Source organism: Gekko japonicus, unplaced genomic scaffold (assembly GCF_001447785.1).
Source record: "Gekko japonicus isolate JY-2015 unplaced genomic scaffold, Gekko_japonicus_V1.1 scaffold643, whole genome shotgun sequence".
NCBI lineage: Eukaryota > Metazoa > Chordata > Lepidosauria > Squamata > Gekkonidae > Gekko > Gekko japonicus.
In genome coordinates this window covers 486,927-504,392 of record NW_015164201.1, presented here as the reverse complement: position 1 = coordinate 504,392, position 17,466 = coordinate 486,927, and the positions used below count along the sequence as shown (strand labels likewise).

Here is a 17,466-nt window from a genome sequence, read left to right as displayed (position 1 = left end):
TTCCCCCGCAGCTTCGCCCGATTTCCCCCGCCTCTACTCAAGTCTCAAAAAACAGGATTGAGTAGAGGCGGGGAAGATCGAGTGAAGCTGCGGGGCAAAATGCAGCCGCGCAGCACTTAGTGTGAAATTGAGACGTACGATCGGGGCAAAGGGAAGAGCCAGTGTGCTGCAGCAGCTTGTGGGAAATCGGCCATGGTCTCAGGACATCAGGAATTGTGACCTTTCTTTGCTGTATCACTGTGGTACCAGCACTGTAGTTGGCTAGAAGGTGGTATTGCAGCTGAAGCTGTACAGGGGTCAGGTGAGGTGAAAGACCAACAGGGTTCTACCTGATCCTGTTAAGCTTCTTATTTTGATTTGGCTCCTCAAGGCCTAACTGCTTGGCTTCCCCTCATCTCCCCTTGGTCGTGGTGATCAGATGTGCACTGCAGGCTCCATGCTCCAAAATGAGTTCCCAGCTATGCAGGGGCAATTTGGATTGGGGCCATAGCACGCAAGGACAGGATACTTAACCTTTCTCCCTTGTGCAGCTTTCCTAACCTGCAAATAGGATTTGCCCCATCGGAGAGACTTATTTGCAGCCATCAGCCTTTAGGAATGGTGCTTAGGAATTGCATTCTGTGTAGGAAACTCTTGGCACTCATCTGATCACCATGACCCACGTAAGATGCAAGGGAAAGGCCGTATGTTGTTTGAGCAGTTGACCATTCTGATACACACTCCATAAAGAAGAAAGGCGGTTAATAAATATTTAAAATAAATACATAAACCTAAAGAATTCAGTTCAGCCTGACAGACTTGTGGTGGAAATGTGGGCCTGGTGGTACAGAAGATGAGGCACCAGAGCTTCCTCCCAGAAGCCCTGATTAGAGACAGCGGGCGCTCAGCACTGGTGTTTGCTCCCAGCTGTCTCTGGAAGTAAGGTTATGCGTTTTCATGCTTTGAAGAATATGGTCCTGGGTTTTGTCCTTAGTATCTCCAGTTACGGTTGCTCAGGTGTTGGGAAGTGCCGTTTTCTGGCAGAGATCCTGGAGAAGTACTGTCAGTCAGAGTAGACTTAGGGATGTACAACATGCAGCCCACCCAATGTGGATCCCCAGCATCTTCAGCTGGATGCCACCTTGTACACCCCCGGTTGCACAGGCTCCTCCAGACAGACTTCTGGACCTTCCCACTCCAGTCTAGCTACTGGGGTTGCTGTGGATGCTACAATCTCTGCAGCTTGATCACTGTCTTTCTCAGTGGACCTGACTCCTGGGGCAGAGCCAGCTGGCGTTATATGGTTCTGTGGTGTAGCTGACTTAGTAAAGATCAATTCTAGCTCATATACCTGCTCTGAGTTGTGCAGTAGACAATACCAAGTTAGATGGGCCAGTGGTCTGATTGATAAGGCAGCTTCATCTGTCCAACTGCCTGCTTATCTAGTCTTTGTACATACATTGCCCTGTGCCATCCGTTTATTTGTCTTACATCCATGAGCCACTTGGTTGGTCAATCTTGTACAGACAGCCTAGCAGAGAACAGTTCTGAGTAACTTGTGGTTTTTTCTGTTGTTGTTGTTAAGGTCAAAGAAATTTCTTAACTTCGTTGACAGTTGTCTGGTTAAGAATTACATGCATCGCCCAGCCACCGAAACCTTACTCAAACATTCCTTTATCAGAGACATGCAGAATGAGCGGCAAGTGCGCATCTTGCTAAAGGACCATGTGGATAGGACGAGGAAGAAAAAGGGAGAGAAGGGTGAGGACGAACATTTCTTCAAGTTCATCTTTCTAGCAAAGTTCTGTATGAATGCAAAGGAAATGAAGACTGATTTACACACTAAGCTGTGGTCTGTGCACACTCCGCAAAAAGCCACACCCAACTGGAGTTCCTTTATTAGCATACCCACAGGATACGCAAGTTTGTAGACACCTGTGTGTTGCATTCACACATCATGTTTTTAGGTGTAAACTTGAAGTATTTTGCATGTACACCTTAGGAACATGTGACGTCATCCTGAATGTCTTGGTTTCCTTGAGAATCTGTGTTTGCAAATGTCAACTGGGAGGATGATACCAGAATTTTAAACTAACTCAGCAAACTCCTACAAAGTTTTGAGCTCTCCCAAATGAGGATAAGATCGCTAAGAAGGTTTAAGGTGTCCCCCCCCACCTTTGTATAAAGTGCTGTCAAGGCACATCTGACTTATAGTGACGCCAGCAAGGGGCTTTCAAGGCAGGTGAGAAGCAGAGGTGGTTTGCCATGGCCTTCCTCTGTGGAGTCTTCCTTGGTGGGCTCCCTTCCAAGTGTCAACCCTGCTTATCTTCTGAGATCTGACCAGATCGGACTATACCATGCGGCACTCCCTCCCTTTCTCCCCCTTTTACTAAAGTTAAAATGCTGAATCTCCATTAGCTACTACAAAGAGTGAATTTGCATTTAAAAACTGAACTCATTTTGCAGTGGACAGCCTCAGAACACCTACTTTTGGAACACTGGACTCGGTCAGCTCCTAGTAGAAAGACCACTGAGAGCTCCATGTAAGCCAGCCTGAGGAGACCTGGGATATAAGTATGACTGGAAATGAGGGGTTCTGCAATTCCACATGTGGCAAAAGCTTAGAAAGCTCAGAAATGAATTTGATTGCATTTTTGGTCTCATTTGTGCGCATGCTCACAATGTGATGAGTCAACTCCGGTTTCTATACAGAAAAATCTCCAAATTTTTGAAACTCAAGCATGACCTCAGTGGATGGGTGGATATGTACATGTTGTAATAGAATGGAACTGCTGGCGCAGACGAATTTCTTATGAGATTTTCTTCTTTTTTTCTTTTTAATTTTTTTTTAGATGAAACTGAGTATGAATACAGTGGAAGTGAGGAAGAAAGTGACGAGCTGAATGAAGACGAAGGCGAGCCAAGGTTAAATATTGTAGCAGGAAATAAACTCTGACCAGTCACCCAAGAGAGAGATCATTCACCACCTCGATTTGTACTTTATCAGCGCAAGTAGGGAGTTGCTTCCTGGTGATTCAGTCCCCAGGTGGCTCTCCTGCTGCCTGCTGGAATGAATGGCATGACTCAGGCAAATAGCATATTCTCCTTGAGGACCAAGCCGTTCTGTCATGGGAAGAACACTGAAGCTCTGTTGCACAGAGTCAGATCCCTGATTCATGTAACTCCTTTTGTCTGCTCTGCCTGGCATCTGTCTGGGCTCTCAGGCAGAGAAAGGCTTTTGCCAGCATCCATGACCTGAGATCCTAGAGGTGCCAGGCATTGAATCTAGGATCTTCCACATGTAAAACATGAGCTGTAACACTGAGCATGTCCAGAGAGGCTTATAATTTTCTGGGTCCACAAGTACTTTCCTTACAGAAGTTCCTGGTGCTGTGGGAGAGCTAGTCACACAGAAACAGTTCCCTTGTTGTTCTGATAATGTATGAATCATGTTAAAGTCATAGGACCACTTTCATCATAAACTTCCCCTTGCCTTTAGATACATACATTTCTTCAGAAGTGTCACAAGGAGTTCACAGATCTCTAGAAGCCCTACCTGGATAACCCAGGTTAACCTGATCTCATCAGATCCCGGAAGCTAAGTAGGGTCAGCCTCGGTTAGTATTTGGATGGGAGACCACCAAGGAGTACTAGGTTCACTATGCAGAGGCAGGCGACGGCAAGCCACCTTCAAATGTCTCTTGCCTTGAAAACCCCATGGGGTTGCCATAAGCTTGACAGTGAAAAAAATAGCCTTTCGGCTAATACCTTCCCTCTGGCCTTTTCCCTTGGAAACTGATTTTCCCATCCTTCCTCAAGCTCACCCTTGTCAATGCCTGCAGTTGATCTGACCCTTTTTGGAAGTGGCCTGTTCAGCATGGCTTTGCACCAGGAGTAGTGAAGGAAATAATCATTTAAGAGGGAAAAGGGAGTTGGGTTAATATGAGCCAAGCGAAAGATAAGAGCAGTTAGGTCCTGCTAGGGATGAGAAGCTGTACTTTTTGGGTGGCACAAAATTGGAAAATGCTGCAGGAGGTCCAAGACTCCCTTGAGGTTTAAGACAAACTTGGCTAAATCTTGGATCATCTGTCTAAGGCTCTTTTTTCCTGAGCCAGATGGACTTCTGTACAAACTCAGACTTTCTCTGAATCCTCTTTTATTCCTGTCCAGTGTTTGCTGTTGAATATACAATGTGAACAGATGCTAAAATTTGTTTTGGGAAGGCAACAGTGAAGTAAAGCCTCCAGTGAACAAACAGATAATCAGCTTTAGCTGAGATTCTGGAGTGTTGTTAAAACAGAATCATTGTCAATACAGAGTGGAGGGGTCAGACGCTTCTGAGGAGATTTTCTGGAACATTCTAATGCTGTAACGTATGAGGCAAGCCATTCCCCCGTGACAGTTTTGTGTTTGCTGTGTAGTCTGAATAATATGGTTAGTCAGACAGATACTTCCTTTTCTTTAAGCTCCATAGTCAATCTCCCCGGGGAATCCACCCTCCGCCGTGAATTCCTGCGGCTTCAACAGGAGAACAAAAACCGTTCGGATCCTCAGTGGCAGCAGCAGATCCAGCAGCAGCAACTGAAAGACCAGGAAAAGTACAAAAAGCAGCTCTTGGAAGAGAGGCAGAAACGAATCGTGGAGCAAAAACTGCAGAGGAAAAAGTTGGAAGATGTAGGATTTGGAGTCAGATTTATTTTACTATATCAAGTAGAAAAAGGAAACCATCTTTATATACATTAGCATTAAGAGTTGCAGACTTTTAACAATGTCACGAATTTACCATCAGTTATTAATGGATTACTGTTATTTATATATTTTTATTAATTTATTTAGCACTATCAGTGATGCTGTGCAGACTTAACTGGACAGAAAAGACAGTCCCTGCCCCCAAGGAGCTTACAAACCTGGTTCACATGCTACAGCTCTGTTCATATATGCATCCTGCCTGTATGTGCATACATCTGTTTGTAGCTGATGTGCATTCACTTTATGAATGAAACAGGGGACCAGTACCTGAATTATTGTGAGTTTGTTATCACACATTCAGCTGTACATGCTTTGACTGTAGTGTGCAAAGTACTCAATGCACATACAAAGAACAATCAAGTGTACACTGTGCATGGATTGTACATGCGTTCACTGTAACTTGTGAACAGGGCTACAATCTAAATTTTGAAACAGGGGAAAACCAGTGGTAGGGAATGGGCGCGAGAAAAAGAAAACTGGTATGGATATGTAATCAGAATGGATATGTGCAAGTGTAGTCATAAGAATTGAAGCTTCCTTTTGGCCTGGAGTGGAGATTAAAGGATTAAGCCAAAGACTTCATAGGAGAGGTGGATTTTGAGAATCTGACACAGGTCTTCTAGAATAGAATTCCAAGTGTAGAGGGAGACAAGGGAAGAACGATTTAAGGAGGCAGAAGGATTTCTGGGATGATAAGGGTACAAGCTAGGGGTGTGCATTTGGCATAAACCGAACCAAATAAATACCCAAAAATACCTTATCAGTATTTTCGGGCATTAATTCAGCTGAATATAGATCAAAGGATCTGATTCGGCTACTGATATAGCTGAGCCCGGATAAAAGCTGATTTCCCCCCCCACCTTTTATTCAGGTTAGCTATTCCAAGGTGAAGATGAGTTGGGGTGGCAGGAGCGGAGAATTCCATGCTGCCTCGGCTGGTGGGCTCCTCAAGCCAGGTCTGTGTGTGGTGGGGAGAGACCTCCTTGCTGCATCCAGATCCTGGGGCCAGCTTTTCCTGCCCCGCCGTTTAAATTGCAGAGCAGGAGAAGCCTCTCAGCCAGGTCTGCTTGTGGTGGCGAGAGGCCTCCCCGCTGCATGCAGCTCCTGGGGCCAGCTTTACCTGCCCCTCAGTTTAAATCACCAGGCAGGAGAAGCCTCCCAGCCAGGTCTGCTTGGGGCGGAGAGAGAAAACGGCAGGAAAAAGAAACCGTGTTCTGTTTTCGTCTTATCTTTATGTATTTATTTTGATGCTCAGCTGCGTACAGTTTTTCCACACTGCCAACAATGTGTCCAGCTGCATGTTAGAATAAACATATAACCTTATACATGAAGTTGCCTTAGACCATACCAGGGGTAGTGTGATATAGTGGGTAGAATAGGACCTGGGAGTTCTGGATTCAAGCCTTCCCTCAGTCCAGAAGCTTACTGTACGACCATGGGCCAGGCACTCTCTCTGAGCCTACCTTCCCTCACAGGGTTGTTGTGAGGGTAAAACAAGGAAGAAAACCATGTATGCTTCTCTGAGTTCATTGGAGGATGTGTAGATTTTTATTTATCTGTCTATCTATCAAATTTATACCCCGCCCTCCCAGCCAAGGCCGGCTCAGGGCAGCTTACATAAAATTAGACAAGTAAATTACATTAAAACATAAATTACAATTAAAGCAATTCTACAATCATATAATACATCTGATGTAGTAAAGTGCTAATTTGATTATGGCAACCTTTATTCAACGCTCCCAGCTCGCAGTTGGCGCCTAGATCTTCTTTTTGGTTGTCCTTCAGGCGGTTGGCCCAGGCAGTTGATGGGCATTCCAGGGGGGCAGGGCTCTCTATCTTCCCGCTGTTAATTGATAGTTGTTGATGGTGATTGATGCTGGTGGCTCCCAAAAGCCTGATGGAAGAGCTCCATTTTACAGGCCCTGCAGAACTGAAAGAGGTCCCGCAGGGCTCTGATCTCTTCTGGGAGCTCATTCCACCAGGACGGAGCCACCACCAAGAAAGCCCTGGCCCAATTGTAGACAGCCTGGCCTCCTTGAGGCCCAGGAGGACCAGTCGGTTCTGAGCCCCCGATCGCAGTGCTCTCTGGGGAATGTGCGAAGAAAGGCAGTCCCTCAGGTATGTAGGCCCCTGACCATAAAGGGCTTTAAAGGTTAAAACCAGCACTTTGAAACGAATCTGGTATTCTATCAGCAGCCAGTGCAATGCCTTAAGCACAGTCTGGATGAGCTTCCGTATAAAGAGTCCCATCAAAAGCCTGACTGCAGCATTTTGCACCAGCTGCACCTTCCGAATTTGAGAAAAGGGCAGCCCCATGTAGAGAGCATTATAGTAGTCCAATCTCGAGGTGACCATGGCATGGATCACTGTTGCCAAGTCATTGCATTCGAGGAAGGGAACCAACTGCCGAAGAGGGTAGAAGGCTTATTTGGCAGTGGCTGCTACCTGGGCCTCCATAGTTAAGGAGGCATCCAGGAGCACTCCCAAACTCCTGACCCTTGGTGCTGGTACCAGTGGTGTGCTAGCTCACAGTTTTTTAGCCTCCGGTTCACACATTTTCGTCTTGGCTCAGGAAGGATGGCTCCAGAGCCAACTAATTTATGCCGCAGCCAAATTGCTCGCTCACAACTTTAATGCCAGTAGCTCACAAAGGAGAATTTTTACTCACAAGTTTCCACAGCTCAGAGGGAGCATTGGTCGGGAGTGGGATCCCTACCCTCGGACCGCCCTGACTCAGGCACAGGAGGTCTTCGTCGGATTCAGTTTCAGTCGGCTCGGCCAAGGCCATTCATTCAGCCATCTCATTCCTGCCAGCTGTGACTTGCAGCAGCTGTCCAGGGTCTCAGGCATAGATTGGTCTTTCTCAGTACCAACTGGATGCACCAGGGCTGTCTGGCACCATACGTGACTGGGCTCCTGTATTTGTATATCTGTTTTCATGGCAGTCCCTTCCTTACCACTTGATAGTTTCATGTGTCCACAGGGTAAGATTAATAAAGACTGGAGGATCCTCTGCTTTTATAGATTAGTGCAGTGGTGGCGAACCTATGGCGCGGGTGCCAGAGGTGGCACTCAGAGCCCTCTCTGTGGGCACGCGTGCCATCGCCCCAGCCAGGCCCAGACCATCATTAAAGTGTCGGATTCTCTGCCAAATAATTTTAAGTAAATGAAAGCATTTGGGATTGCTTTCCTTACTTTGTTTGGATCATCTTAAGTTAATGTATGAGTTGTTTTTCCTAAAGTAAAACCTCAGTATTCAGGTGAAATTGCCGTGTTGGCACTTTGCGATAAATAAGTGGGTTTTGGGTCGCAGTTTGGGCACTCGATCTCTAAAAGATTCGCCCTCACTGGATTAGTGGATACCCCAGGGTGTAAGATCCCGCTGTTTCAAAGCCTTGTTGGCACAGAGTTACTGATCGTAGCCATGTAGCTTCATTACAGCTCCTTTTATGAACGGTCTTTGAGATGAAATAAAAGCAATATCATTTCCTGGCATGTGTTTAGCACCAGAAGAGAGAAGAACTCCGGAAGCATCAGGGCCTTGAAAGGCGATGTCTGGAGATCAAGCAAGCTCCAAGCAAAGCGGAAAAGGATAAAGACTGCTGGAGAAGTGTTGAGGATGACCAGTGCAAAGTGGAGGGAGAAAAGAAGCTTGAGAGTCAGCAGGTACGGGTTTCACTTTGTCATGGAGAAAATTACACTTATGTCCATGGTTTGTACACTTCTATGTGACTGGCGGTCCTCTTGGTGTCATGAAGAAACAGAGGCTCTCATCTTACGCAACGCAATATGTAAAGTGGGCATTCCATGTTTGGGGCAGAGCATTCGTAATGCCTCATTTCTTCGTGTGTTACGTGCTGTCAAGTCACTTCTGACTTAAGGCAGCCTTATGATATAAAGACCTCCAGAACTGTATGCTGATTTGCTGCTGCACGAGACCTCCACTGACGGCCTTGTTCAGATCTTGCAAATGGAAGGCTGTGGCTTCCTTTATTGAGCCAATCCATCTCATTTTGGGTCTTCCTCTCTTTCTACTGCCTTCAGCTTTTCCTGCAATTATTTGTAAGTCCTGTTTTCTCATGATGTGACCCAAGTACGATAGCCTCAGTTTAGTCATTTTAGCTTCTAGGGGGGCTTCAGGCTTGATTTGATCTAGAACTCACTTATTTGTCTTTTTGACGCTCCACGATACCTGTAAAACTCTCCTCCAACACCATATTTCAAATGAATCAACTTTCCCCCCCTGTCAGCATCCTTCATTTCTTTACCCTTACAAAAAGGAAGAAGGTTTGCTCAGATTGGCTTTAGTACAAGCAGACCTTAATGTAGATGCATCTGTTTTGCATGTTACATTATGTGTGTGGCGGGGGAAGGGGGGCTGCTTGAGCACCCTCATCCAAAGAGGAAAACTGGCCAAAAATCAGCATATTAACTGAAAGGTTATCCAATGTGACCCAAGTACGATAGCCTCAGTTTAGTCATTTTAGCTTCTAGGGGGGCTTCAGGCTTGATTTGATCTAGAACTCACTTATTTGTCTTTTTGACGCTCCACGATACCTGTAAAACTCTCCTCCAACACCATATTTCAAATGAATCAACTTTTCCCCCCTGTCAGCATCCTTCATTTCTTTACCCTTACAAAAAGGAAGAAGGTTTGCTCAGATTGGCTTTAGTACAAGCAGACCTTAATGTAGATGCATCTGTTTTGCATGTTACATTATGTGTGTGGCGGGGGAAGGGGGGCTGCTTGATCACCCTCATCCAAAGAGGAAAACTGGCCAAAAATCAGCATGTTAACTGAAAGGTTATCCGAAGTCATTCACTTTTGTTTGTTTTCCTCATTCAAGCAACTGGTGGAAGGCTTTTCATTAATTCATTTTCAAAAGTTCACTCTTTGTTGTTCTCTATTCAGTCCTTTTTGAAACGCACATTGTTGCCTTTGTGTGTACCGATGCATGGGCATAAGGGCTGTATACAATTTCGATTACAAGGTGAATGAGTGCAGGGGTGAGGAAAGAGAAGGATCGCTCCTCCTAGCACCCCCTTGTGTTCATTCAGCATCACTTGTGAATAGAGTCTGTGTGGTAACAAGAAGTAACCATGTGGGCTTTGCACATTAGTCTTACATATGGTGCCTGCATGCTTGTGTTGTGCCCACATGTGGGCACTGTTCGCAAATAATGCCAAACACACACAGAGTCAGAGCCAGCTGCCAGATGCTGCTGCCCCCTCCTGCCTCCTAAGGTCAGTCATGAACAGCCCTTGGAATTGGCAAGATGTAGACATGAAGCCCCCCCACCCAGTCCTGGATCTGTGTGAGGAATGTACCATTAGTGTCTGTAGCTAGAATGTCGAGCTGTCTTTTCTATGCTTTATCTTTTATTAAGTCCAGGCATTTGACACTGCAGTAACATCATGTGGTAGGCTGAGACCAGCATTTGGAAGTGGGAACTCCCAACACCGTTACAATAACATCTTGTAGACCAAAGTTCGAATCCAGTGCCACCTTTAAGACCCACAAAGTTTTATTCAAGGTGTGAGCTTTCGTGTGCACACACACACACTTCCTCAGGCCATACATGCAGGTAAAGGGTGAACAGCAAATTAGCATAAAGTGTAATGAAGATGTTTTAACAGATGTTGGTCCCAAGACCAACTCTGTTGGTCTTAAAAGTGCCACTGGACTCAAACTTTGTTCTACTACTTCAGACCAACACGGCTACCCACCTGAATCTAATAACATCCTGGGTAAGCTGGGTGATTAGTATGCATTATTCTCCCAATATGGGTGATTCTTCCCCTTTCCTGAAACATATTGGGCACATGGTGTGAGCCGTGCATTGTTTTCCTGGGTGCGCACACCCCTGAGATCTGCCTCAACCCCTGTTTTATGAAAGAGTTACTACTAATCATACCTCCATGGAAGAGATGGCTCAGGAGTCCCAGCGATAGTTCTGTCAGATTTATATACTTCTTGGCTAATCTTTCTTCACAGTCCGTTTCCTCTTTGTCTCCCCCGCCAGAAAGCAATTGAAGAGCCACATCATGGGAAGAAGCTTCATCGAACTCTTCCCAAGGATCAGACACAATTACTTTCTCTCCAGCATGATCACAAGCAGAAGAATAAAGATCCTCCCAAGATACGGAGCCCACCTGCATGTCTTCCGTCAAACAGTGCTGGCAAGGAGGTATGGTCTGTAGCTCACTGAGAACAGGCTGTTGTCTCAGTCAGAAGCAACCAACCGGCCCACAGTATTTCCATGAGACTTTGATCCAGACATAGTAAAGCATTTGCTTATAGTTTTGAGATTGCATTTTTTTTTTACTCTGCAATAAAGCTAGCCATCCTCTCCTTCCACTCTGAGCCTCCAGAGAGCTGGATTATTACTTAGGCTGTACAGGGGTGTAACTGGCATTTTATGTTGTTGGTTTTTTTAAAGTGAGGATTTCAGGGAAAGAAAGCATTCTTGGCCCAACAGAAGAGGTGGAAATCAATGTTTGTTTTTATTTATTAAGATGTTTCTACCCTGCTTCTGGGGGAAGGTAGCATGATGTAGCCCGTCTTGGAATCTTAGTACAGATGCTAGGGTTGCCAACCCCCAGGTGGTGCCTGGAGATTCCCAGGCAACAGAGATCAATTTTCCCACCGAAAATGGCGGCTTTGGAAGGTGGACTCTATGGCATTATACTCTGCTGAGGTCCCATCCCAAGCCTCCCCCTTAGGCTCCACCCCCAAAGTCTCCAGGTATTTCCCAGTTCAGAGCTAGCAGCTCTATTTGGTACTTGGATAGGAGACTACCAAGGAAGACTCTACAGAGGAAGGCCATGGCAAACCACCTCTGCTTCTCACTTGCCTTGAAAGCCCCTTGCTGGGATGGCCATAAATGCGTTGCGACTTGACGGCACTTACATTCATACATACCCCACTTCTCCCCCCACAATGGGGACCCAGAGCAGCTTACAATTCCTCCATTTCATCCTTGAGGTAGGTTAGGCTAAAAGAAAGTGACTTGCTCAAGGTCACCCAGCGAGCTTCCATGGAACAAGTAAGGATCTGAACCATGGGGCTTCCAGATCCCTAATCTGATGTCCTGAGTTCCTTGGGATAAAAATTATGCCCAAAAAAAAATCCCTATCTTCCTTTCCCAGGCATACTGTGCGTTGCCTTGCACAGATTATTAATTGTAAATGAACTGCTTATTTTTTAAAAGTCAGTATTTGGGTTTGGGTTTTTTTGTTTGTTTCCAAGGGGGGATCTGAGACCTTTTCAAAAAAAGCAGCTCCAGTGCAGGGCAGAGACCAAGGCCTTGAGGCTTACAAGAACCCTCTGAAGAGGTGGGGTGAGGCTGGATGAAACATTCAGTCAGGTGCATCACATTTGCTTTTATCTTAGTTCTCCGTGAGCTTTCTTTTAAGCTTTTTGACCTACAGTTTTTTTTAAAAAACATCCTTTCAGTACATGCCCTGTAAGGAGAAGTCTGGGTTCTTATCTCCATTAGGGATTATGTGTTACTCTTGATGACAAATGCAGAATACTGGGCTATGATCTTCAGTAGGTAGACAAAGAAATGGTGGAGGGATAATATTCATGGACAACAATATTTTGCAGAATAGAATGCAGCAGTGGCCCTTTAGTTGCGTGACAGACAGGTGGAAAATGATATTTTAAGCAATGAAGGATGTGACACAGCCAGGCTTGCTTGCTTGCTTGAACAAAAGTTCTTCCAGATGCTCAGTTTACCCCATGCTTTCCACTTTTACTGGTTAAGGGGACCCATTAATGCCCCGGGCCTTTCAAAATCCTATCTGGCGCCCTGTAGAAACACCTATGAAAGAGTAAATAGAAATGGTCATTAGACTGTGCTACTTCTAGGTTTTGGTGGTGGTGTAAAATGCCATAAAGTTGCAGGCGACTTACGGCAGCCTCTCGTGGGGTTTTCAAAGCAAGAACTAATAGCGGTTGTTTGCCATTGCCTTCCTCTGGGTAGCAGCCCAGGACTTCCTCAGTGGTCTCTCATCCACGTACAAACCAGGGCAGACGGTGCTTAGATTTCAAGATCTGACAAGACTAGGCTAGCCTGGGCTACACAAGTCAGGGCAATTTCTAGATTTTAGGAGAAGGAAAACACAAAGTTTCATTGCTTCAGCTGCCTTGCCTTCTCCCCCCTCTCTCTTCCCCCCCCCCTGGTGCCCGAGAGGTTGGGGGGGGGACCAAGCAAATGTCATCTCCAATATTCATCTGTGTCTCTGGCATGTATTCCATAAATGACCTCTTTGTACTGGAATAAAATGCATTGTAGATTTTTGTCCATGCCATTACTGTTAAATTTTAATCTAAATGTACTGTTGTGAATTTCTGACATTAGCAGTTGTAGGCAGTGAGTCTCAGTTGGAAATACGAGGCATTAAAGGGAGGCAAATTGGAGCAGGCGTAAATCTGGAATTTCCTTTGCAAGGGCTGATTGTGTCTTGTGTGTTTCTGACACCATACTGTCACTGCTTATAGTTCCGCAGCTTTTAGATGCCTCATTTCTTTAATCCCATTGGCATCATGTTGGGTGGGTGTTTTTTCAGGGGGGTTATTCAGGATTCATGGGGACACGGGCATTGAACCATTTGCCCCCTGTGAAATAATAATTAGTTCTTATTGAGACTGTTGTCGTTTAGGTTGATCTCCTGGTGTTATATTAACAAGGAAACTGTTGCCATCCCTGCTGAGGAAAGTGTGGCAGATCGCATGTGTGTGTGGGGGGGGAGAATGTTTTGCATATTGAAGGAACTTATTAATTGGTTATTTATATGCACCCGTGTTAGATGGGTCTGAAAAGTCTATCACCACCGAAGGAGGACAGCTGCAAGCGTATACACAGGCCGGAGTCTGTTTAAGCAAACTAAACAAACACTGAGGAGATAGCCTTATCTTATGAAAGCTTCCTTTGCTTGGCCTGGATGGCCCAGGCTGGCCCAGCCTCATCGGATCTTGGAAGCTGGTCACCGTCACCGGCCCTGCTTAGTACTTGGATGAGAGCCCACCAGGGGAGTCCGGGGATGTTACCCAGAGGCAAGCAATGGCAAACCATCTCTGTTAGTCTCTTGCCTTGAAAACCCTACGGGGTCGCCATAAGTGGCTGTGACTTGACTGCACTTTCCGCCAACAGCATGAAAGCTCCCGTTCAAAGACCAGAAATAAACATTATTTAGTAAATACTTTATTGTCAACTTCATGAAGGAAATCTGGGGTGTGGGGGGGGGGGGACCAGCCTGGGAGAAACAGTAAGCCAGGGATAAGTAGCAGGAAGGTGAAGGATTAAGCACCCCCACACACACCTGTGACCAGTGTTCCCTCTAAACTGAGTTAGTGTGAGTTAGCTCACAGTTTTTTAGCTTCCGGCTCATACATTTTTATCTTAGCTCAGGAAGGATGGCTCCAGAGCAAACTAATTTATGCAGCAGCCAAATCGCACACTCATAACTTCAATGCCAGCAGCTCACAAAGTAGAATTTTTGCTCACAAGACTCCACAGCTTAGAGGGAACATTGCCTGTGACCACCAGTTCCCCCATCCAAAGCCCATATTTTGCTATATGGTCTAGAGGTTATCATAAAACCAGCACAAGGCTTGTCTTTATGACAGGCTGGTAATGTGCAGGGTTAGGGACTGTTCATAATAAGGACCTCTGGGAGTTGTAACTCTCTACAGGACTTTTATTTATTTTATTTACTTCATGTATGCCCCACCTTTCTCCCCAATAGTGACTCAAAGCAGCTTACATCATTCTCCTTGCCTCTATTTTATCCTCACAACAATCCTGTGAGGTAGGAAAAGCTCAAAGTGTGTGTGACTGGGCCAAGGTCATCCAGTCAGCTTTCATGGCAGAGTGGGGATTTGAACCTGGGTCTCCCAGATCCTGGTCCGACACTCTGACCACTACCCCATACTTAGGAAGGCCCAGCCAGAGTGTGGGGTAGAGGGCTTTTACTTCAGAAATGTCCCAACGGGATGGGACCTTATTCTTGCCAAGAAAAGTGAATGGTAACCACTTGTTTAGGTGGGAGAAAGTAATGGTGTATACTATGAGGTGGTTGTTGATGCTGCTTCAGCCCCAGTCATTGAGAATGAAGCATACTCTCACCTCCATAAGGTTATAAAAGCCTGAGTCAGGAGAAATATGTTGGCTTGGTGCCTAAAAGGCAATAAAGCAGTCATCTTGTGAGCTGTAAGGGGAAGGGCACCACCACCACCACCAAAGTCCTGCCTCTGGTAACTGCATCCCTCACCTCTGCAGGTAGGGGTACAGAGAGCTGGCCTTGGGAACAGGATCTTAACTGGCAGTTTGAACACTATGGGAGGAAGTAGTCCTTCCCATACCATGGCCCACTGCTTAGGGAAGTACCAACAATTACAGAGCGATGGACTATAGGGAACTGGTATACATGCATGTGCTGATATGTATAGATACAGATACATACAGCCCAGTGTATATAATCAGTTACTTCCTTACAATGATTAAAAAGTTAAGAGCAAGCAGACTTTGCTTAACAGCTTCCCCTGTAATTTCAAATCCATTCTGAGTGCCAGCCGAAATGTATGTTATTCACAAGAACCATTTGCATATGAAACTTGAGGTTAAAAAAAAAATCTTGAGAACTTACACAAAAAGTATTCAAACATTAGTTGCTGTAGATTTTCAGGGTTGTGTGGCCGTAGAACCTGACGTTTCGCCAGTAACTGACTGGCATCCTCAGAGGTATAACACAGAAAGATGGAGTACTCTCTGTGTCAAGGTGAGAAGAAAATGGTAGGAGGGTAATTTATATCTACTCCAGAAGGTGGGGTAGGGCTGAGTCATTATCCTGTAGGAGTTTACCACGCTATGAACATGCTAATGGAGGAGCTTTCCTAAGGAGGTTGTTTTGTATATGAATTGTTTCCTGAGGAGGTTTCCTGTTTTCTGAGGAGGTTCTTTTGTATGTGGATTGGCTGTTGAAATTCTAATCTCATCTGTAGTGCTATTGTCAGATGCAGAGCCTTTTGTAACAGATATAAATACTCCTTCTGGAGTAGATATGAATTACCTGCCTACCATTTTTCTTCTCATCTTGACACAGAGAGTACTCCATCTTTCTGTGTTATACCTCTGAGGATGCCAGTCACAGTTACTGGCGAAACGTCAGGTTCTACAATGCCAAGACCACGGCCACACAACCCAGAAAATCTACAGCAACTAATGAACTCCGGCCGTGAAAGCCTTCGACAGTATTCAAACAGTCTGCAAGTCAAAATGTGCCCAAAATTCCCAGTTCATAAAGGAGTTTCATTCTGATGCTTTTGGGGGAAAGTGCCAGCTCTTGAGCATTAATAATAATAATACATGCATGCAGGGCAAAATGTGGATTTAAAACTGGGAGGGTGAACTTGCAGGAAAAGATGCAGTAGGTCTCACTGAAGACAATATGGCTGTGAAGTGAAACAGGTGTGTGTTGTGCTGCAAAAGATGCAGCTGCATTCTCCGTACTGACTCTTGCTATGCATCTGTCTCCATTGGTTTGTTTCCAGACGGAGAGCAAGAAGAGCGAAAGCATCCAAACGGATCACGACTGGGCAGCCCTTCTGGGTCATGAAGCCGCCTCTCATGGTAGACTGGGATCTGGCAGTAGCTCCAGTCCTTGCACACCAGCTTTGCAAAGAGCAGGACTAGCTCAGGTAGGAGAGACTCATAGGTTTACAAATGCCTCCGTTTGGGCTGCCATCTTTCTTTGTAAATACATGATGCTGAGCAGCAGGCAGGAAGTGGAGAATGGTAATTGTTGTAGTTTTAAAATTTTACATTTTCACATAAGGAAAGGTTGCATGATACTTTGCAGAAGAAAGTAGTACTAATGTTTTAAGCATCATTTGACAACAGTCTTTGAGGCCCAGGTGAAAAAGAAGAAGACGAAGAAGAGGAGATTGGATTTATGCCCCGCCATTCACCACCCAAAGGAGTCTCAGAGTGGCTTACAATCTTCTTTCCATTCCCCTCTCCACAACAGACATCCTGTGAGCTAGGTGGGGCTAAGAGAGCTCTTTCAAGAACTGCTTGTTGGAAAAATGCAACCGTAGCACTTGTCAGTCTAAACTAACCCTGTATAAAGTGTTACCTGCACCTGTTCCCACCCCCTTTAGGTTCGTAATGGTCTGGTGAGTGCCCCTTACCAAGGCGGGTAGAATGTTAAAAGAAAGTTAGCTGGAATGCAACACAAGGTTATTTAAACAGTAACATTGGCCCCGGGCACACGGGCCGGCTGAAATGCGGCTACGCAGAGCCGCTCCAAACTTGATACGCCGCGGCGGGATCCCACGGATCCCCTAGCCGCGGCGCAGCACTCCCCGGCACGCTCAGATGCCGGGGAGGAAAAGTCCGAGGGGAGGGGGGAGGCTGCCGAACTGCGCATGCTCGGGCATGCGCAGTACGGCTGGGGGCCGGGATGCGGCGGCGCAAGGACGCGCCGCCGATCCCACAGCCCTGCCTGCGCCGCACCAGTGGTTGCAACCACCTAGAGTCCAGAGAGAAGCCTCTGGACTGGCTGGAGGTGTGATGTGAGTTTCTACATGTAGGCAAGCCTTTAGTATTGCAAATATTCTGGCTTCCTTGACTTAATGGCAGGTGCATACTAATCTTTTATTTCTAAATGTTTCCAAATTCTTTAGATTCATGAACAATGTAATGCAAATGTTACGAGAGATTTTCCTGGAAA

At 45.8% G+C, this 17,466-nt stretch overlaps 1 protein-coding gene across 1 annotated transcript in view; it reads left to right on the top strand.

Moving 5' to 3' along the window:
• The window catches only part of NRK (Nik related kinase), a 123,552-nt gene that overhangs the window by 57,388 nt on the left and 48,698 nt on the right, over positions 1 to 17,466 (top strand). The window contains 7 exon segments of the mRNA XM_015408386.1: positions 244 to 271; positions 1,565 to 1,740; positions 2,832 to 2,904; positions 4,446 to 4,653; positions 8,233 to 8,394; positions 10,752 to 10,916; positions 16,286 to 16,432. Of these exon segments, the coding sequence (XP_015263872.1) occupies positions 244 to 271; positions 1,565 to 1,740; positions 2,832 to 2,904; positions 4,446 to 4,653; positions 8,233 to 8,394; positions 10,752 to 10,916; positions 16,286 to 16,432 (959 nt within the window).